The sequence below is a fragment of the Doryrhamphus excisus genome, linkage group LG4 (assembly GCF_037039965.1).
Source record: "Doryrhamphus excisus strain RoL-2023G ecotype Guam linkage group LG4, RoL_Dexc_Guam_v1.1, whole genome shotgun sequence".
Lineage (NCBI taxonomy): Eukaryota > Metazoa > Chordata > Actinopteri > Syngnathiformes > Syngnathidae > Doryrhamphus > Doryrhamphus excisus.
Genome location: NC_136360.1, coordinates 2,896,894 through 2,919,841, shown reverse-complemented (window position 1 = coordinate 2,919,841; position 22,948 = coordinate 2,896,894). Strand labels below are relative to the sequence as shown.

Genomic DNA, 22,948 nt, shown 5'->3' with positions numbered 1-22,948 from the left:
TTTCTGCACACTTGAGTCTCGGGTTAGGGATGTGAATATTTTATTTCACTCTAGAAATTGAAAGTAAAAGTTTTGGCAGCCCGCTCTTAACCAATCAAGCAATCGGTCAACTAAGTTTCATGTTGTGATTCAGGGAAATGATAATAATAAGAGCAGTGGGATAGATTTTTTTATTCATTACATTCACTACTCAGTTACATACTGGTAAACTATGTCTGTAGTCACAGCTGCCCTGGGGTAGTCTGATGAAAACATGGCCACCAGTTTGTGCATATGGCCTCTCCGACCACCACCAAACAGTCATTCACATTTATACACCAGTGTGGGCAAGTGTCTTACCCAGGAATTGAGCATGGAACCGCCCACTCGATAATAAGTGTGAGTGTTTTGGGTTTTTTTTTTCTTTTTTGCCATACAATGTGCAGCTCCATTGGTAGACACAGACAGCAGTCAAATCATTAACACACAATTGGACCCAAAAGCCGTTGGTCTTAAAACATTCTTGTCTACTGATCTATGTGCAATGTCACATTAAATTAAAATTGGTGAAAAAAAACTGCCCTCAACATCATCCATTGACTGTATATATTTAATAACATATTCTAATGACACTACTGGGGTTTGTATGACTATATTCAAATCCCGCCTGATGAATTCCTACCTGGTTCCTTCACATTCACTCTTCCACTTTACGTTTCTGGTGTTTCCAATTATACTTTAATGCTGATGGTACTGACCAAAAGTAGGGCTGCTCTTCAATTCTTAATATAGCTTTTCCTGTGAGCAATCTGCCTTGCGTTCATATTCTAAACACAGTCGGAAGATTATATTTAGCTTCACAAATGATAGAAAAAGACAGAACATGTTAAAAGTTGCATTATTTAAAGTAATGAATTATGGTTAGTGAATGGAATTACCGTCATGAATCAATGTACTCCTCCTCTAAAGTCGTCCTGTGTTAGAACCGAACAGCACCACAATCCCCTCATTCTTTCCATTGCTTTCAACCTGAAAGACACAATGATCATGCTGATCAATACTGAAATATTGATAACGCCAATACTAGATCTTAAGCTCTAAAAAACGCAGGGTTCCGAGCGGTTTATACACCGGAAATTGCTGTGATATTGATATCAAATATGTAAAATTGTATGTACTATATTATGTTTCATGTGCTGTATGTTTTTTTTGTGTGTCCTAGCCCCTGACACCTGTAACATGGGAAGTCTGCCCAATGGTGGCTGTGAGTACCTGTGTTTAAAGGCACCTCAGATCACAGACCACTCCCCCAAATATACCTGTGCCTGTCCCGATGGCATGGAGCTGGGACCTGATATGAGGCGCTGTGCCACAAGTAAGTCAGACATAATATTAATACATTGTATTTAGAAGCGATAAACCTGAATAATGCAATAATGCAAGCAGAGTAATACAATAGGCTGTAAATAAAGCAATAAAACACAGGAAATTTCAATTAGATTGAAGCAAAAACACATTAAAAACCACTTTATAGAGGTGGGTTTTAGCATTTATAAGTGTATCAACGCAGCTTGTGACTCCAATTCATCTGTTCAATCAATGATCTTTATCATTAATTAGTGGTAAGTACTTAGAAAATATAGAACGTTCTGGACTTGACAGCGGATGCTTCAGGTTCTAATCTCCACTAGTAAGCACCATCGGTATTCGTCAAGAAGGGTATCCGGAATATGACGTGCTCAAGCCAAAAATCAGTATGCGGATCACAAAAAAGATCCACTTTGGCGACTCTGTAAGGAAAAAGCCGAAAGAAATAAAACAAAGTACTTATAAAATACTGTATTTTATCCTTTCAAATGAATTTAAGGCATATTTGGTGCACAAACCTGGATTGTTATCCACCATCGTTAGTTTAGATTCTGGAGCTGAATATAATAATTAAAACAGTCACTTTTATTGCAAATATCGATCTGAAATCGGAACAGAACATCAGCATCTAGCTAGCAGGAGGTGTTTGGAGCGGTAGGAGCCATCCGTGCCCTTCAATGGTAGGTGTCGAAAAGCAGGCGTCTACTATACAGTATAAAAACATGCTAGGTTAATTAGCGACTCCAAATTGTCCATAGGTATGAATGTGAGTGTGAATGGTTGTTTGTCTATATGTGCCCTGTGATTGGCTGGCGACCAGTCCAGGGTGTATTCCGCCTCTCGCCCGAAGACAGCTGGGATAGGCTCCAGCAGTAGAAAATGAATGAATGAAAAGACTATCATAATTGTCACCATGCTATGTGTGTTTACATTTAGAGGAGTGGAAGATGATTGTGGTGCTAACTAATATTTCTAACTTCTTTTCCTGCTGGGCAGTCCGAGCAAGAACAACCACAACAGCAGTTCCAACCACCACCACCACCCCCACCACGACAACAGCGACCACAACCACCACAGCGAGCACAACAACACAACCTACACATCATCCCACAACAGCGGTTCCAACAACCACAACAACCACCACCACCACTACTTCTGCTTCCACCACAACCACAACCAGGCATCTGGAACCAACCAAACCCACCCAGAACCTCAGGTCCACTTCCACAAGTACACAGACGACCAGGTTCAGCAGCACCAGTCAGACATCGACACCCACTCGCACGCCCTTACTGGGCCCAGTGGCTCCCAGCAGCATTCAGAGAGAAAGCAACGGCAACCTATCCCACAGAGGTAAGGGTGTGTGTGTGTGTGTGTGTGTGTGTGATGCTCTGCAGCCACTACAGCTGCGGTATGTCTGCCATCGACCATTATCACAGCAGGGAAACACCTTAAATACATCCCCCATCTTCTGTCTTGAACTTGTCTGTCTGATGTCTCTCTTTTTCTCCATCTCAGGCTATTTTTTTCTTCCTCACACTCACTCTTACACACTAGCACACAGGAGTGTATCGTTCAGCCTGCTTGCCGTGGGTCCCTCATGAGCCGGGTGTAACAGAGCTGTCAGATCTAACTAACGGCAGTCCCTATCGCTCTCGATGTTCACCTCCCGCCACTTTGTCCTTGCTCACTTTTTGACAGCATCTCTCTTTGTCTTTCTCTCCCTGCCTCCATCCCCCCATCCATCCACCACTCACTCTCACTCCTCCAAGTACAAATGGAGCTTTACCACCATTGGCAAAGAAACACTGCTTTACAGTTAGTTTCTTAGTCAAACAATACAACAATAAGTGTTTTATAACAGCATCAACAATGGTTTACAAAGCGCTAAGCCTTAATTGTGCTTGGAGGGAGGAGAATCTTCCTAGAGAGAAACATTAAACAAAATTGATAAATTGCAGTGTGTGAAATCTCATGCTATAATGAGACTTTGCATGACTTGCTGGAAGAAATTGTGTTTTTATGTTTACAACTTGTGGGTCAGTATGCTACCTTCAGGGTCCACAACTAAACAAATACAATGCATTGCAAAATAGCTGAAGAGTCCGCACGCAATACGCAATACACATGTAATCCAGTCAGTTTCACGCTCTGGGAGAATGTGAGTCGAGAGTGCTAGCCATTGAGCTAAAAGCCCCAACTGTCAACTCATGTCTTTGCTATAACACGTCTTAAATGTTCACTTATAACATTAATTCGTCATTTATATGCATTTACAAATGTCTTATGTATGCAAAACTACTACTTCAACATCAACCACTGATGACATCATAGATGGATAACAGAGTGGACATCCGGTTTGCGTTTCCGTGCATTAGCAAGCGACTAACAAGGACATTTTGTGATAAAAATACACAGTTGCACTCATGCACTGTATTAATAACACTGCAAAGCGCACACCATATTGCACGCTATCCCGAAAATGTTAACCAAAAAACATGCTAACCAAGGTTCCACTGGAAATGCAAAATGCAAAATGTACTGACCGCACATGATACACAGTAATATGCAATAATAATTATTATTAATTGATTATTAATTGAAATATGAAATAACTGCCATGATCTCAACAGCTTACCGGAAACTATTTTTGATTATGATTACATAGATTATGATTATATCGCAATTGCTGACATTTCTGCCTATGCAGGTCTTTTATAGGTTGATTATGAATTTATACTATCTGCTTATTTAAGCAGATAATATAGATTCATAATCTGCATATCTGCTTAGTTAGGCAGATAATATAGATTCATAATCAACAATCAACTTGCCCCTTGACACAGCAAAGGTCAACTTGTAATTGTTTGTGTAAAAGTTAGAAAGGCTAAATGGGTGACATTGAATATACAGAGGAATATAAATAAAAGACCTGCATGAGCAGAAAAACCCTTATTTCTTCTCGTCTCAGAGGTTTTCAGCTTCCTCACCGTCATCATAAGCGCTCCAGATGAGAGCCGAAGCAAATACTGTGTGGAAAATGGGGCAAGAACAAGTCATATCTCCATACCTACGGGCCATGCGTAATCATTTTCAACTTAGTGCACACTGTCAAGTCAGCTGTTACACATGTGCTGAGAGGCGGCTGGCGTTTCGCAGGAAGATAAAGCCTTGGGTTTGTTACGAGGTTGAGGGGTGGAGATAAAGTACTACTACTACATTTACAACTCTAAACGTTTCTCTTCACTAATGCTTGTCGTAAAATGTGTCAAAAATAACAAAAGGATATTATTTGATGAGCTTCCACTATAAATGTTTCTGTTAAATAATTTTTTGTAGATTTAGTTTAGTTCATCAGTATGGAAAAGGTTATAAAACATTTGGGACTCCAGCAAACCACAGTGAGAGCCATTATCCAAAAAGTGAAGAAAGTTCCCAAAATGACCCCAAGAGTGTTGGGTAACTCATCCAAAAAGTCACAAAAGACTCTAGTCTGACTTGCCTCAGTTAAGGTCACTGGTCATGACACCACCATAAGAAAGCCGTGAAAGCAGCCTGCATGGGAGCGTTCCAAGACGAAAACGACTGTTGAACAAAAAGAACATTGAACGCTTGTCTCAATTTTGCCAGAAAACATCTTGACTATCCCTAAGACCTTTGGGAAAATACTCTTATCCAGAGTTGTTATGTAAGAAATGCAAACGCATATGTACCACTGTTTGTTTTGTGGTAAATTATGTCCGATAACAGTAGGGGGAACCCACGAGTGACAAAACATAATTACTTTAATTTTGTATTATCTCCTCAATTACAACTGATTGACTTCCTTTTCAAAGCCTAGCAGTTATTTGAGCAGCATCAGTATGCAAGGCTACTAGCACTATTGTCACTTCTGTTAATCTTCTCCTGAGACTTCATTAAGGCCATCATATCACTCTTACTAATGACTAGTCTGCTGCTAATTGGAAAGCTTGAAGCAGAATCTCTACTAGAAGTTTATATCAACTTGGTGGGGTTTAGAGGGAGAAAAGGGAATGAACCACGGCACTTTGTGTCCAAGTAATTGGCCAAAAAAAAATCTTGAAAACTGAATTTTAGTTCAAGGTCATATAAAAGTCAGCAATAATAGATGGAAGCATTTATGGCTGAATTCACTGTAATCTGTTACAAACTTCACTATCAAAAGTGGACAGTTAGAGCTGTATACTTGCTCACATGAAATTTATTGTAAATGTCAGCAGCAGGTACAGCCATTATGACACACACTGACCCAGCTTGCTTTCTATCACATCCATCCATTCTCCTGGCGGATCCCGGAGCGTTTCCAGACTACTTGAGAGACATAGTCTTAACAAAGTCTTCCCTGAGGCTTCCTAACAGTCAGACGTGCCCTGAACACCTCCCCAGGGAGGCATCCAGCAGACAACCGAATGAGAGTTACCTTATCTGGTTCCTCTCAATGCGGACTAACAGCCATTCTACTAAGGCCACCGTACAAACAAAACTCAATTTTCTTTTTTCCGTCACTACGCAAAGCTCATGAACTTTAGGTGAAGGAAGGAGCGTAGATCGACCAATAAGAGAGCACATAACATTCATTCATTTTCTACCGCTTTTTCCTCACGAGGGTCGCGGGGGGTGCTGGAGCCTATCCCAGCTGTCTTCTGGTGAGAGGTGGGGTACACCCTGGACTGTTTTCCAGCCAATCACAGGGCACATATAGACAAACAACCATTCACACTCACATTCATACCTATGGACAATTTGGAGACACAAATTAACCTAGCATGTTTTTGGAATGTGGGAGGAAACCGGAGTACCCGGAGAAAACCCACGCATGCACGGGGAGAACATGCAAACTCCACCCACACAGAGATGGCCGAGGGTGGAATTGAACCCTGGTCTCCTAGCTCTGAGGTCTGCGCACTAACCACTAGACCGCCGTGCCGCCCCAGCACATAACATAATAAACATAATTATTCCTTGACTGGAATCTGTCTATATTGTCCTAACTCTGAAATCACCAATGAATGGATGCTTTGTTTGGGTACTGTTTGTTCCATCAAACACTTAATCCTACGAAACCTTGGATGTACGAAAACCGAAATTCTATCTTGCTTTGAACAATCAACTGTATCTCCTTTAGCTGTATGGATCCTTAGTCCATGTGCCAAATTTAGAGTAAAATAAGAATATATATATCAGCCCATATACAGTAGCTTATATTGCACACGTTTCCAACATGAAACTTCCCTGCTGCAACATGCTTTACTTTCTCTCTAGCAAGGTCTTTGGGGATTATTTTGAAAAGAACTTTGGGCTAAGTTGTGTTTTTCTCTCTCTCTCGTTCCTTCTTGTCATCTCAGCTGCGAGTGATCACTACCTCATAGGCAACAACATCACAGTAGCTGTCTTGGGGATAGTCATTCCTATCGGTGAGTTATCTTGACTTCTAGCTGTGTTGTTTTGGCTTTTTTTTTTTGCTTGCCTGCTTTCCCTCCTGGCTTCTCCTTCTACGATTGTTGTGTGTATAGATGTGATGGTTATGTGTGTTTGTGTGCGCATGCATGACTGTGACTTAACACGTCTTTGTACGCCCACCTGCCTGATTAATGTGACTTAATTTGTGGTTTTAAACACAGACACGTCCTATGTCTGCCATCAGTGGTTTGGAGCTGAAAATACTTAACAATGTAGTCATTCGGAAAATGTGCTATTATTCAGCCGCAGCCTCCAGGCCGCTGAAGGATGCTATTATAGGCCAGTAAGCTGATCAGTCAGCGGTGGTCTTGGTAATGTGCACCTTATGTCATTATTAGGAGGATTCAAGCAATTGTGAAATTCAGTTTGTTTTTTCATCACATTTGACCGCCGACAAATAGCATTAAGTCCCCACTTGGAGCATATAGTGTTTTCCCACGGCAATCTATGCATTGCCATGACCCAGTTCTTGAACCCAGGCTCACCCTGGGCTGCAATCAGGTTTTGAAATAGATGAAACAACAAAAGGCTGAACAAGAATTGATTATACGGCGGAGAGTGCACTGCTGCTTTGTTTCTTGGAGCAGTAGTTCTAACTTAAGATATAACAACGTTGCTTTTGTGTATAAAATACTGAGTTCACCTGAACAAAACTAAATACACAATACCTTTGTTTTGACTCCCATTTTTCCACACAATAGGTAGAAATTATTATTATCTATAACAGTAATAAATACAAATTCTGCATGATATGTAAGGCATTACATGCCACTACTCATTTCAAAGGGGTTAAAAAGTATGATAATTGCACAGGTCCTTGAAGTGGTCACAGCAGGAGGACACAGTGAAGGCTTTACTACGCTACAGCGTCACTGCGCTGGCATAGGCAACAGTGGCTTCCTACACCCCCTTTCAACTCTCCTTTAGAGCCTGACGTGCACCTCAAAAATATATATTAACTAAGGATCGACCGGTACATCGGCCGGCCGATATATCGGGCCGATATTTGCATTTTTTTCCATGAATCAGTATCGGCCGATACGCATGTGGGTTTGCCGATATAATTTTCCGCTGCATGATTTACAGTCAAGCCCAAAAAAAACGATATATAAAAACAATGCTAGATTTAGATTTAGATTTATTCCTTTTAAAGTTGATAATGCCGTTTAAATGTGTGTTTAAGAAAACTGAATCCTACTGTGTTCAGTGTTTACATTTCAATAAATATTTGTTTAAACATGAGACCTGTAATATTTGTTATTATGGTCATTTTTTCATGTAAATTGAGGCATCAAAAGCAGTATCGGCCACAAATATTGGCCCAAGCGAAATCGGCCATCGGCTAAGGGTGATGGAAAAAAATCGGTATCGGCATCGGCCCCAAAAAAAACATCAATCGGTCGATCCCTAATATTAACCTCATGTCAACACCGATGCAGAATGCAGAGCTTTTTTTCCCGGTATCTAGCTTTTCCGGTATTTCTTTCATATAAAGTGTACTTTTTAAACAACAGAGAAATCTGAAAAAAAATGTACTTACGGTTGCCCACTGTCACTGACTGAGAAATGTCACACACTTCGCTGTCATCAGTAGGATCAGTGTAGTGAAAATGCTAAAACATAATGAGGCTGAGCAAACACATTTGATTTGCTTTGCTCTGATAGAGGGGCTCATTTCATTTCAAGTGTGAATGATATTGTCCAAATCTTTATTTGTACCAAACAAGTGGACAAAACCATTTGAAGAGCTCAATATTGGCCTGTTTAAATAGTCATGAAAAGCACGTGAGGAGGGAAATCACAACTATATAAGAGCCTTGTGTCGTCCTGGCTTTTTTAATCAATACATGTGAGAAGTCATTTGTATCTCAGCTTGGAAACTAAGTACAGCAAGCATCGTATGTACTATAATATGTACTAATATGGAATATGTACTATAACTTAGTACAAAACAGTTCAAGTACACCCTGGACTGGTTGCCAGCCAATCACAGGGCACATATAGACAAACAACCATTCACACTCACATTCATACCTATGGACAATTTGGAGTCGCTAATTAACCTAGCATGTTTTTGGAATGTGGGAGGAAACCGGAGTACCCGGAGAAAACCCACGCATGCACAGAGAGAACATGCAAACTCCACACAGAGATGTCGGAGGGTGGAATTGAACCCTGGTCTCCTAGCTGTGAGGTCTGCGCGCTAACCACTAGACCGCCCGTGCCACTTCAATTCCTTTAGGGATAACATCTGTTATTATGTCTACTATATTGAGTAATACAAGTGTAAAGGTGACTGTAGGGAAGCTATTTCATGTCGAGAGGGCTCTAATAATGTTAAAACCCCGTATTTAGAAGATCATATAGAGGTTCACTATGCTCTGATTAACTAACTTTCTTTTGTGAATAAGGGATCTTATTTTGCAGAAATGTACTTTAATTGTGTCAATTAACCATGATAAACGAGGGTTGACTGTAATTACTTTTTAAACACTGAATTGTGATCAGTTAAAGGCACACCTATCCGATATTGAATCAATGCATCAATGTCTTTTGTGGCAGCCTTACATTTTATTCAATTATTCGAAAATGGGAGTGAAATTATAACATACAAACACACCGTAGTTTCCAGCAGTCAATCATCCCAAGAGTAGTAATAGTTTTGTTATTCTACTGGATGTGATTTAAAATGAGAATCCAATTTCATGGAGTCAAATTGAGAATTCAGCTGGATGTAAAAAAAGGCCTTTAAGGATCAGCATATGCCTGAAACCTCTTTCATCTCCGCTATTGAGCACAATGGCACTTCTCAAACATTGTACTGCTACCCCCCCTCCTCCCCTTGCCAATTGAGATATCAACTCAGCTCATTATAACAACCCCCAAGATTATTAACCCCTGCCCATCCGTTCCATATTCTACAATTCATTGAAGCAATAAATCCCTTTATTCTGCATTTTTGGCAGCTCTGCAACATTAATTATTGTCACAGGTCCACAAGGGCCAGATTTCTGTACCCTAATTCTGCATCCCCATAATCTAATGAACCGCGCCCACCCACACCCCCTCAAGGGGAATCCGGCCGACTGTTATAATCACTACTTAGCCAAAGTATGGCATTTATGTTTCTCTGTAATAGGACTAAAATGTTCTAAATGAGGAAGGCAAAAGCTGAACATACACTACAGAGAGCAATAAAACTGGGTGTGGGGTTTCATCTTCAATGAGGGAGTTCGAGTGCATGTCTAATACCAGAGTGGTTTCAGGGCTCCGTCACTGATGAGCATGATGAATTTATGGATGGGCAAATTAGCTAATTTTTAATCTTTTTTTACCCCCTCCTTATTGACACGTTTTGTATTAATCATGTTGCATGCTTATTATTATCAGCGCAGTACAGGTACTTTGGAGTACACATAGTAATTAGGCTAAAGAGACTGAGCTCATCTCAAACACTCCAAAGAGCCGAGCTTTCAATAATCATCCAAACACCATTATGAAGGGGTATTAAGATGGTCTTGGAGTTCCTAAGCTTAGGCTTTTATTATGCAAAAAAAAAAGAAAATCTAAAATCAATTCAATCAATTTAAGACTGATGGTGAACTGTCCCATGCATGTTGTGTGAATGTGTCTTTGAGATAGAATGCATTGATGCATGCAAGTGATCATGCACGTGTTATGTTTCTGTGTTTTTGAGTTGAAATGTAGCCTGAGGATGAATGTAATAGAATGTACTGCTGTTGTATCATACATAAGAAGGCTTATTATTTTCTTTTTGTCAAGGTATAGATTCAGTTTTTCAGCAGAAGGGTCCTGCAGGTGTTCTTTTACAAATGGCTGTTTGCCATGCCTTAACCAAACTAGTCACTGACTATATTGATTGGATGTAAAAATAATAAAAACGGGTCATTTAATGCTAGGAGTCCACTGTGTCGGCGCCAGTTGGTGCCAGTTTGCACCAAAGATTATGTGATTGGCGCATAGTGGCTCACAGTGGCGCAGAATTAATGTTCGCTCCTCATGTTGCCATGTTGCCGTTTTTTGGCGCCACAGTGAGCCACTACACGACAATCACATAATCTTTGGTGCGAATTGACATCAACTGACTCCTGGCGCAACATTGGCGCAACTTGGCTCAAGCCATTACATTCCAGTGGATTCCAATTGGATTATTTGCGACATTTGGTTCCATTTGGTGGACACTTGCATCAAGCAATCGGCGTGATTGGGATTTAAACAATTTAAACAAAAATTTCTTGCCGCCAAACTAAATTTTTTGCCACCGTTACAGGCCACCACAAGCCAGTCAGGAGGGAGTTTGAGCCACTGCACGCCACTAGGCACCTTATTGGTGACACTAGGCGCCACAGCAAATTGCATTTGCTAACTCAATTTATTACACAACTAAGCTTGAAGCATCTAAACAAGATTGATTGCAATTAAATATTACTGTTTTCAATTAAAATGTGTCAAGTGACACGCAGGTGAGACAGAGCCTTAAAAAAATGCAATAAATATAAATATTTGTTCATTGTTCAAGTTTATTCTAAACATATTTCTGTATGATTTTAATCTTTTGAATTTTTTTTTATACAAATTGCTGAATGCAGACATGTCCTGATCAAATACGGGGCCAAAAACAAAGATGAGGCTGCTGTGAGTGTACAAGATGAGTGCACTGAGTTGGATTATGGCGCCTGCCAGTTTTTTGCCAATATACGATGTTTCAGAAACCACATGTCACCGTCAACTCTTTGATTCATTTGGTTTTGAAAAGTGAAGAAAGAAAATAATGAGCCCTCGGAAAGCGTGTGTGTGTGATGTATGAGTGCTTAATGTGCCGCTATGTGTCCCCTGGGCTGTGTTAACGCTCCCGCCGTGTGTTGTTGTTGTGTGTGTGTTAAACACATGCAGTCCCTATCCTTGCCACAGTGGTCATTGGGTTGCTTTGCTCCGGCGCATACCTGGTGTGGCGAAACTGGCGGCGCAAGAACACCAAAAGCATGAACTTCGACAACCCTGTTTACCGCAAGACCACAGAAGACGACGACGACGAAATCCACATCGGCCGACACAGCGAGTCCATCGGTCACGTCTACCCGGCAGTGAGTGGCAGCCACAGTCAGCCGTTCATAGCGCTTCCTCTAGGGGGCGGCATTAGCGACAGCAACTCTCATTGGTACTCAGGGGCGCCAATGTTATCCAGCGGCAAATGAGAGACAGAGCAATCAGAAAAGTCCAGTTGTTGTCTATGTGCACACAACAACACACTCACACATCCAGTTTGCAGTAATAACTGAAAACACACAAAGCCCTGCACCATGGTACCATTCCTCTACCCACCATGATCATATAGTACACACATTTATCAATTATGCATTTTTTGATATCATACTTCCATTCCAATTTTTGTACTTGTAGTTTTCCTATGTGTATAGGTGTTCTGTGAATACATAATATTCTTTTTTTTACTGTCAAGGTCCATGTTATGAAACGAGTCATCGTCACTGACGCACATCACAGAGCTGACGTTTTATTTCTATAAAGTGATTACTGCAATAGAAAAAACACTGGGACCCTCGTCAGTGAGCACTGGTGACTCAGAGATTTTTATATGCAATATTGATATTGCTAGCTAATATTGATTCACTGGTGGTAGAGCTCCGTAGGTCACCAAAGAAAGCCAACAGGATAGCACAATTGTTTTGTTTTTTTTAGGTTATTTATACAATGCCGCTATCAGAACCAGAAAAACTTCTGGTTCCAGGGTTGGCACTCCCTACCTACAGAATACACAAATTGCGTAGGTGGACCCCGTTTTACGCAAATGCACCGAGGATGTGCATCACTGCTGTGAGGCGTAGAGCTCCAAGTTAAAAAGAGGAAATAATCTGACACCACACTCATTGCCATCATGTTTGGCAGCATTGCAGCAAAATAAGATTTAAAAAAAAAAAATGGTAGAATTCACCCACTTTTGTCAACACCAGCAGGGTGTGGCTGAGATCCCATCCACACAGTTTTTTTATTCTGCACATTTTGCCATGTATGCTTCTGTGGATTTCTATTGCATCCCAGTAACTATAGGCTCAAGTGAAACAGCCTTGAATGGGTCGGTTAGGTCCTAGAGATGCGGTGACCACAGCTACCATGGGGGCGGGTGGGGGGGGGTCCAAATAAAATTCTGCTTAGGGCACCAAGTCCAGGTTTGGAGAGTGACAACTGCCATAAGAAACGATGCGTTCAAAGTCCAAAAAGGAAGCACAATCATTGGAAACATTGATTCCATATCATTTTGTTGTCAGTGTTGGAGAGCATGTAGAGATGGCCATCCAAAAAGAACAATAGGAGAGGAATGGGATGTGGGGGGGGGGGGGGGGGTCCTATCTCTTTGATCAGTTGGCATGGTAACCCAGATTTCTTTGTACCGCTCCAATGAGGAAGGCGGCACACAATTTTGGATATATTGGCATGATGACAAGCTGAAGACAGGTGCATGAACGAGTCATTTTTAAAGGGAATTAAAATTGCTTTTGGTATTTTGGTAAGGAGGTGGGAGGGAGTTTAGGTTTTTTTTTTTTTTTTCTTCCTTGTGGCAAAGCATTTGCAGCCAAAGGCAAGCACAAAGCATCCCTCAAACAGAAAAGGTTGGAGCTAAATGTTAGAAATCAATGGCTGAAGCATTTATTTTTGTTGTCTTTGTCCATCATTTTCTAATTTGCATTGGTAACATGTTTTATCTGCTGTTTCCAGCTAGTGGCACTCAGTCTGGAGGATGATGGCTATCCCTGAAGAAGGGATACGGCCTGTGTGCCTTCGTTCTCACCTTGACCCCTCCTCCCTCCCTCCCTCCACATCCATACCTCCACAATGAGGCCTGGCTCGGCGCTGAGGAGACACTCCTCCTTTCGCTTCCTTTTTAAAGGAGCAGGGATGACACGTGCAACCCGTATATCCCCACCTTTATCCCATAGATCTCACACTGTAGTCTACTACCACTAGCTGCTACTACATTCTCTAATTCTAGTGTGTAGTAGCCTGTTCTCCGCCTCTCTCTCTCTCTCTCTCTCTCGGTAGTGAGTGCATTAACATGCTGCTCTTCTCAAACTAACCTCATTGAGCTCATTAAGAGAGAGAGAGTCATCATGCATTCTTAATTCTTCATGTTTTATTTATTTTCATGTTTGCTGGTGTAAATATGTAACCAGCACATCCAGACAGATTTTTACTCCACTCAAATGACACTCAATATTTAGAAAAGACAGTTTTTCCGTATTCTGCTTAAATGTTTATCTGTAACATTCTTCGGAGGAGGGGTGTTTTTAAACTTTTCCCTCCCCAGCCGTTCCCATCTGCCTCTGCCGTGCATATTGTTCTGAGGTAAGCAAAGGAGGCTGTGAACATGACAAGGTAGGGATTGGTGTGGACGTTTGGAGGTGATTTGAGGGTGGAAGAGTAAGAAAGGAGCTTTTTTTTTTTTGATGTGACTACAAGGATTTATTCCACCAGAGGGTAGCGCTTCAAGGCGAAACGCAGCGAGGCGGAAAATAACAATTATGAGTAATCCTCTGTGTTGGCATCAGAGGTATGCGTACTGGTTACGATGAACTTGAATGAGTTTGTTTGCTTATTCTCAGTCAGTGTTTTAGATACCTTTTGTGTGCTTGTCGCTGCTGCTGCTACTGTAGATGAGGGTTCAAGCCCCGGGGCTGGATAACAGGGGACAGTCGATCAGTAATTGTATCCTGATGAAATTAGATATATTTTAGTATCTGGACAGAATGCTGACTACAGGTGGCCATGGGGTTATGTCTCTCGAAGGTTATGTCTCGCGGGCCTTTCTACTGTCTTTTCTTTTCTTGTAACAGCGCACAGAATCCATGACTCCTTCAGCATTGAATAATCCTAATCCTTCATGAATGCCACAACACTCGGTTGAGATCAAAAGTGCGGCCAATGTCAGTGGAGGTTTCGTTTCTCTCTGAGCTTTTCATGGTGTTCATTTCCGTGGCGATGGGTTTCCTTTTCTTTGGCGCACTGCCTCTCGGGAGACATAACGGAGGCTGAAAAGTTACCAAGTATTAGTGTCAAGATGCTGTCTTATCCAAAAAATACAATACAAAATACAAAATATACACCAGGAAAAATAGACGCTATGTACGCTCATGTTTATGCTAAAAGAACTACAGTTCCCATGGTGCTGCACTGCTTGACCAGGAAGTCCAGGAAGTATTGAGTTTCAAGAAAGGATGCCACTATCACATGTTTTGTATTCTGACAAATCGGAAGTAACTTTGTCAAAATGTAGGATTACTACAAAAACAGCCACACACAGCGAGTGACGCCGGGAACGCCGAGTGCATTTAGCATTGCAAGGTTTGTAGTGTGCGTAAAGCGCTTCATGTGCGAATGTGAGTGTGAATGGTTGTTTGTCTATATATGCCCTGTGATTGGCTGGCGACCAGTCCAGGGTGTACCCCGCCTCTCGCCCGAAGACAGCTGGGATAGGCTCCAGCTCACCCACGACCCTTGTGAGGATAAGCGGTAAAAAATGAATGAATGAGTAGCGATGCCATAGTTCAGTCGCGAGACGGTGAGAAATATCACCCCTACTGGTGACACCATGACAGAGTCTCGCATTTATGTACAAAAAAATCAGTGTTTGATTCCTTCAAGGGAGACATTGTAACACCAAGGACCGACCACAATGTTACAAGTCATTTTAAACTCTATATGAGAAGAAAGGGTTAATCAAGTTTTATTGTTTTTTCAGTTGGAACGTTTGGTTTCATACATTGGTGGTAAACCACCGGAAATCTTTTTTTTTTCTTGCTTTTGCGTGCTGCAGAAATGTTCCAGACCCACTGGATGGGCTTAAATGCTCAGTGAATATTGCAGTAATTGGCCAGATGACTTTGTAATGGTGATGCACTTTAAACCACCAGAGCAAGTAAACATGATAGCCGTCGATATGGCACATTAACACTTCTACCTTGTGCATGCTTTAATATGGGGAACTGACATGATTGCATGTTAAATATTATGCTTAATTCAATTAAATATGAAGCATCAGGCAGGACAACACCACATTTTGTTGAATTTGAATTTTTTTTTATTGATTGTGCTGTGGAGTTTGCATGTTCTCCTTGTGCATGCGTGGGTTCCAAAAACATGCTAGGTTAATTGTTGACTCCAAATTGTCCATAGGTATGAATGTGAGTGTGAATGGTTGTTTGTGTATATGTGCCCTGTGATTGGCTGGCGACCAGTCCAGGGTGTACCCCGCCTCTTGCCCGACGACAGCTGGGATAGGCTCCAGCACTCTGCAAACCCCATGAGGATAAGCAGTAGAAAATGAATGAATGAATGATTGTTCTGTATTTAGATGTGGCATGAATAGACAAGTTAATTTTACAGTACTGAGCAGGTGTTGGTAAGTTACACTAGAAGGTACTCATTAGTATTTATTAGTAATCGATCCTCATGTTTCAACACCACAGAATTGGTACACCCATCAATAATTTTAAGTGCTATCTTGAAGATATGTGCTGACTTGAACGGACCTATGAAACCAAATTCTAAAATTGGTCATGACTTTTGCTCCCTGTCCAACCCCCCCTCGGTTTGTTTTCTTGTAGTACTCTTTGCACTCCCCTAGTTGATCTTCCAGATCGCCGCATAAGCAGATAATTGAATTGCTTACCCACCGGATGCTTTCTAACACCAGTGACACCTTTACCACATCTTAACTGCATGCACTCCATCACTAAAGAGTAACACCACAGCAACATCAGCATCTTTTCTTGTATTCCCGTGTCTTGTTTCTGTGGTTGTGATGCGCCTGTATTTTAGTGCCCCCCCCCTCCCCCAACCTCATCTCTCTCGCTATCCCATTTTCATCCGAGCATCGCCATCTTTTCTTTGCAAGGGCTATCACTATGATGAAGGTAAACACACACACTAGAAGACCACATGAAAAGTGTCAGGAAGACACTTTCCCAAGGAGGAAGCACTTAAAAAGGATGCTGGCATAAAAGAAGTCGCCCCCTCGCCTGCATTTTGGATCATGAAATGACCTCTGTATCTTAACCAACTGAATTCTCCTATTTTTGTTGTTTTTTTTCCTTTCCGTGTAAAATGTTTTCTTTCTGACTGTTGTTTTTTTTTCTCCCTATATGAAAATGACGTCATGTTATGGATAATTGTAACTTTTTTGTTGTTTTTTTCATCATCTGCAAAATGAACACAAAACAATGGGGGTTCCATCCATTCCACAGCCATACAGTCGACATTTTTTATGCTGTTTGTTGCACAAAAAACTTTTTCAAGAAGCCTTCTGCACTGTGTAAAGAGATAATGCTCTTAGGAGGGGAGGGGGGGAAAGGTGAATCGGTCCGGTGGTACAGTCCAATGGTTTTGAATTATGACTTGTAAATACTTTTTCATACAACTTTTTGATAGTGTTTTAAATGTATCTGTAAAGAAAACATGTACATAAACCACTGGGATGAAAAAAAAAAAAACGAGTGTAGACTATATGAAATTATTTGTACACAAGAACACTGGATTTCTTTACTACTTGATTGTAACTAAAATTAATAATCTGCCAAAGTGTTTTTATTTGACTTTTACCTGTTGTCTGTTCCATTTGTTTGCTTTTTAACAGAATTGCAGAGTTTTATGTTCATATACTGTATTTAATTCTGTTGAATAGATTTTGTTGTCGTATGGGTGTATTTTTTTCCAGCCGGAGAAGGGGGGAGGGGGGGGGGGGTATCTTTTTAATTTATTGGTGCCTTGTTTTGTGCTCCTGTATACTTTTACCCTCTGTCTTTCTTGTGTTCTGTGTCTGTAGGAGGACAGTCGGGATTCATTGGTGGCTTGGTGGGAGCAAGGGCTGCGGGAGTTAAAAACTTAGCAATTTATGTACTTACATGGAATATCTGTACTGTATGCCAAAATGGTCTCACTCACGTTTCTATGAAATCAAACTGTTCATAAATATCTCTATATATTGATATATTAAATTTGTAAAACAGTCTGCTGTGTAATGCTGCCTTTTTTTGGAATTGATCAGTATAAAATATCCCAAATTACACATGCAAGCAGTTTAGATTCTAAGTGGTTGGCATGCATTACCATTGTAGTAGTTATGTACTTTTAGTCCCTGTTTTTTGTTTATTATATTATCATATATTATACTTGTTACAGATTAAGTTTGCTTGGCATAGTATTACTCATATCTTACTATTTGTGTACTTGTATACTTCTTAAAGTTTACTCATATTCATACTTATACCCACTCATCTTTGCAGAATTGTTGTAATTCAGCCACATTGGAGGCCAATCCAGCATAAACCATAAAGGTCCCCACAGGACCCAAAGATGGCAAAAAAATATAAGTGTAAAGGTGATTATGGGGTGCTAGTTTGTTTCTAGAGGGCTCTATAATGTTAAAAATAGGTTGTTAATTATAGTTTCAAAAAAAAGTATGGTTTTGTTCAAGTCTTAAATGGCTGGTTTACTCTTATTATATCTCTTATATTGGGTAATATGAGAGTAAAGGTCATTTTAGGGGTGCTAGTTTGTTTCTAGAGGGCTCTAATAATGTTAAAAATAGGTTGTTAATTATGGTTTTAAAAAAGTATGGTTTTATTTATGTCTTAAATGGCTGTTTTACTCTGATTATGTCTCCTATATTGGGTAATATGAGTGTAAAGGTGATTTTAGGGGTGCTAGTTTGTTTCTAGAGGGCTCTAATAATGTTAAAAATAGGTTAACTATGGTTTCAAAAAAGTATGGTTTTATTTATGTCTTAAATGGCTGGTTTACTCTTATTATCTATCGTATATTGGGTAATATAAGAGTAAAGGTCATTTCAGGGGTGCTAGTTTGTTTCTAGAGGGTTCTAATAATGTTAAAAATAGGTTGTTGATTATGGTTTCAAAAAAAGTATGGTTTTATTTATGTCTTAAATGGCTGTTTTACTCTGATTATGTCTTCTATATTGGGTAATATGAGTGTAAAGGGGATTTTAGGGGTGCTAGTTTGTTTCTAGAGGACTCTAATAATGTTAAAAATAGGTTGTTACGTATGGTTTTATTTATGTTTTAAATGGCTGGTTTACTCTTATAACGTCTCCTATATTTGGTAATATGAGTGTAAAGGTGATTATAGGGGTGCTAGTTTGTTTCTAGAGGGCTCTAATAATGTTAAAAATAGGTTGATAATTATGGTTTTTAAAAAAAAGTATGGTTTTATTTATGTCTTAAATGGCTGATTTACTCTTATTACGTCTCCTATATTTGGTAATATGAGTGTAAAGGTGATTATAGGGGTGCTACTTTGTTTCTAGAGGTCTCGGGTTTTAATAATGTTAAAATAGGTTGTTATGCATGGTTTCAGCGACAAAAATAAATATCGTGACAGCCACAGACCTGAAAAAAAACGGCCAAAAACTGACCCGTCTGAAAAAAGTTTTTTGTTTATTTTCAGGTTCTCCTGGGACCCCCAGAGGCATTATTAAATGCTCGTTTGTTGTTCAGTGGAAAGTACACGCTTTATCGCACTTTTCCTCCGCTCTTGTCTCCTTCTCAATCATTTGACGCCCAACATGAGTAATATGTCTACCAACAACAGTATGGTTGTATCGGCGTCACTCACTGCTAACAAGGAAGCTAACGCTTGTGGTTTCAACACATCAAATCCAGTTCCGACAGCAAGGAATAACACGAGATGTGACAAAGTATTTGTAAGTAGTAGCTGCACTTGGTATAACTCACCATTTACTGTGATTTTTCATACAGTAGTATACCTTGAAGCATTTAGCTCTCTGCTGCCCCCTGCTGGTGAGATGACCAAACGACCAAAAAAGTAACTAAACAGTTGATGCCGACCAAAAAAGTTATGGTTTCGCTTTCACTTTGGGTTAATGAAGCAGATTTATTTAACATTTATTTCATCACCATGTTCCACCTCACAATTTCATCGTATTGTTTCCCATCATCGCTAATTATACTATACTGTAATTAAAAAAATAATCACCTTTCGTTTTGTACGTGTTAACTTGCTGTGCCCTTTCACCCGTTTTATTCCGTTTCACGGCTCAAAAGATAATACGGCTTTTGTACCATCATCCAAGTAAAAATGCAGTAAAGTCTCTTCCTGTTTTAAAATGCGCACGAGCGAACACGAGGCCGCGTCTCTGTCTGGCCTGTTGTTGTCTCTTCCCGCCTTCCTCTCGCCTCATGGATGACAGTTCCATTATCTCCTGGATAATAAGTCGCACCGATTAGCCACGGAGGCAGACAGAGTGGTAGGGACTCGCCACTGTCTTTCCGTGTCCACGTAACGTGTGTTTGTGTGCATAATGTGCGTCATTAGCTTCCCACTAATGTTTGCCTGTGTGTCTATTTGTTTTCCTGTGTGTGTTTGTCTGTATAGATGTTTCTCTCTCTGCTTTGCCTGTCTGTTTGCCTTTGAGTCTGGCGTCTGGGTAAACTCTGATATGTGTTAGTGTGTGAATGCCTTTATGCTTTGGAGGAGTTGACGGCCCAAGTGCCATTAGCAGATAATTACCAAGACGTCTCCTAAGGAGGATGGCTCATCATCTTGATGCCGGCAGATGGAGAAACGTGACCACATCTGCAATTCAAATGATTTTATATTTTCTTTGCGTATTTGCTGCTTTTACTTCCTAGTTCTCTGATAAGCTTGTGTGTATTGCATTATATTTGTATCACCAATCAGAAAAGGAGTGTATAGGTCAGGGGTGGGCAAACTACGGCCCCGGGGGCCACATGCGGCCCACCAAGCGTTAGAATAAGGCCCGCTAGTTGTTTTCTAAGTATTTCAACTTTTAACATACAACCTGGGCTGCACCGTGATCGTGTGGTTAGCGCACAGACCTCACAGCTAGGAGACCAGGGTTCAATTCCATGTCAGCTATCTCTATGTAGAGTTTGCATGTTCTCCCCGTGCAGGCGAGGGTTTTCTCCTGGTACTCCGGTTTCCTCCCACAGTCCAAAAACCATGCTAGGTTAATTGGCGACTCCAAATTGTCCATAGGTATGAATGTGAGTGTGAATGGTTGTTTGTCTATATGTGCCCTGTGCATGCCAGCAACCGTCTTGAGGATAAGCGGTAGAAAATGAATGAATGAATGAATGAATGAATGAACATACAAACTGGCAACATGACTTGCAAGTCGGATGTCGTATTTAGTAAAAAAACAAACAAAAAAAGAACAAAACTGTAAAATTAAATTACATTACATGAGAACATACAGCTGACAGTATAACACTTTTAAAGATAAAATTAATAATAACAATAATACATTTTATTTTTATAGCACTTTTCAAAATACGCAAAGACGCTTAACAGTGAAGAAATAGAGTTGAGTAAAATAAAAAGTAGAAAAAAGTAGTAAAACGTAAAAATTAAACAAATAATTCAAGGAAAATTATAAGCATAAATTAGTGTGTGCGTTAAATATATGATCTGCCCCCCCGGACAATTTTGTTAACTCAATGCGGCCCATGAGTCAAAATTGGTATAAGTAAATGGTTCGGTTGCCAGGTCTTGTTAAAAAAAAGTCCCGACAGGCAACCCACCACATTGCGAAAGAGCTAATTTCCACCAGAACCTCAATTTAGAAATATTTGAGGGGATTCTCTTCGACTATGAGTGTACCCCTGGCCCAATTAAATAAACATAATGTTGTGCTTATTAATAAAGCACATGAACCCTGCTTTGCACAGAGGACTAATTGTGATTCATTATTCCGTCTCTTGTGTGTGTGTGTCTGTGTGTCTGAGTGTCTGTGTTTCCCAGCTTGCAAGCGCTTATGAGATTTTGTTAGAAAGCGGCGTGTGTTTATGTAACCACTGCAGATGGAACACCTAAAAAACAGCACTGACATCCTTTTTTTCCCACTTCATTCGAGAGCAGATCACTCTCCTCGCCCCATTCTCTGATGACGGACCATCTGGTTGCCGTACAATTCCCGTCTATTGTTATCTCTCACCATGTTGTGGTTCAATGTTTCCCGAAAATCATCCTGTTGAATATTGTCTATTGTTAGTCAAAATATGTGCATATTTAAGCACTTCTTACAGTGTTTTGTCCAAATTCTAAATTTGCAAGCATAAAAATGAACTCATATACAGTACATATATAAGGCATTCAAAAGATGCATTCAAAGATGTTGACGTAGTATTGTACAGTAGTCACTAGGTGTCAGTAATGTTACTGTAATAATCGGTGAGACACAAAAGCACCATATTTGATTGACAGGCTTTCATTTAAAGTTTGAATGATCGCACAACAGACAGAATTGTCCCTAATAAAAAAATACAGGCTACATTTGCAGCCGTGACCCAACTCAACTCTAAACACTGCCACTTCCTGTCTGCCAGTCATGCTCCTCCCCAACGGAACATGTTTATAGTAACACACATACGTTTTATATGTCTTAAATGGCTTGTTTACTGTTATTACATCTCCTATAATGGGTAATATGAGTGTAAAGGTGACTATAGGGGTGCTAGTTTGTGTCGAGAGGGCTCTAGTAATGTTAAAAATTGATTAAAAACAGTTTTTTATGCCCTAACTACAAAAACAATTATATTTATGAAATCATAAACTTGCCCAAAATTCACTTCTCATAGTTGGGTCAAAGTTGTTATTTTTTTCTTATTCATGAATGTTAGCTTCATTTATTAATTTATATAAATATGAAAGTGATTTGTCCCTCTCTGTCGGTCTGTCCTGTGAATGACAGGGCGATCAATCCAGACAGGGTGTACCACGCCCCCTCACCCAAAGTCACATGGAGATAGATTCCAGCCTTCCCTGAACATGATTATATTGATGATTTTAGGAAATGAAGGATGCAAAGTCTCTCCCCAGCATGTTCTCCCTCAGGAAATCAGGCAGATAACAAGACAATAAGCAATGCAAGACCAAGATGCAGATAACACAGCCTAAAGCCTCACATGTGCTGTCTTTCCGCTTTCCATCATTTTAACAGGTGTATACTATTCTTGTCTAAGTAGCATACTTAGCATACATACAACATACCATAAGTATACATTCATATATTTACACTGCACAGTAAAGA

The 22,948-nt window shown here is 40.3% G+C and overlaps 1 protein-coding gene across 7 annotated transcripts in view; it reads left to right on the top strand.

Moving 5' to 3' along the window:
• The window catches only part of lrp8 (low density lipoprotein receptor-related protein 8, apolipoprotein e receptor), a 131,430-nt gene extending 113,562 nt beyond the window's left edge, over nucleotides 1–17,868 (top strand). For 2 of the 7 annotated variants that reach the window (XM_058072220.2, XM_078789978.1), the window contains 4 exons: nucleotides 1,202–1,354; nucleotides 2,344–2,700; nucleotides 6,714–6,782; nucleotides 11,743–12,443. In XM_058072220.2, the coding sequence (XP_057928203.2) occupies nucleotides 1,202–1,354; nucleotides 2,344–2,700; nucleotides 6,714–6,782; nucleotides 11,743–12,044 (881 nt within the window). In that variant the 3' untranslated portion in view covers nucleotides 12,045–12,443. Of the gene's footprint in view, nucleotides 1–1,201; nucleotides 1,355–2,343; nucleotides 2,701–6,713; nucleotides 6,783–11,742; nucleotides 12,444–13,581 lie in introns of those variants that run through there. The other 5 variants (XM_078789982.1, XM_078789980.1, XM_078789981.1 and 2 more) reach the window with 5 other exon arrangements.
• The last annotated feature ends 5,080 nt before the right edge of the window (nucleotides 17,869–22,948 follow it).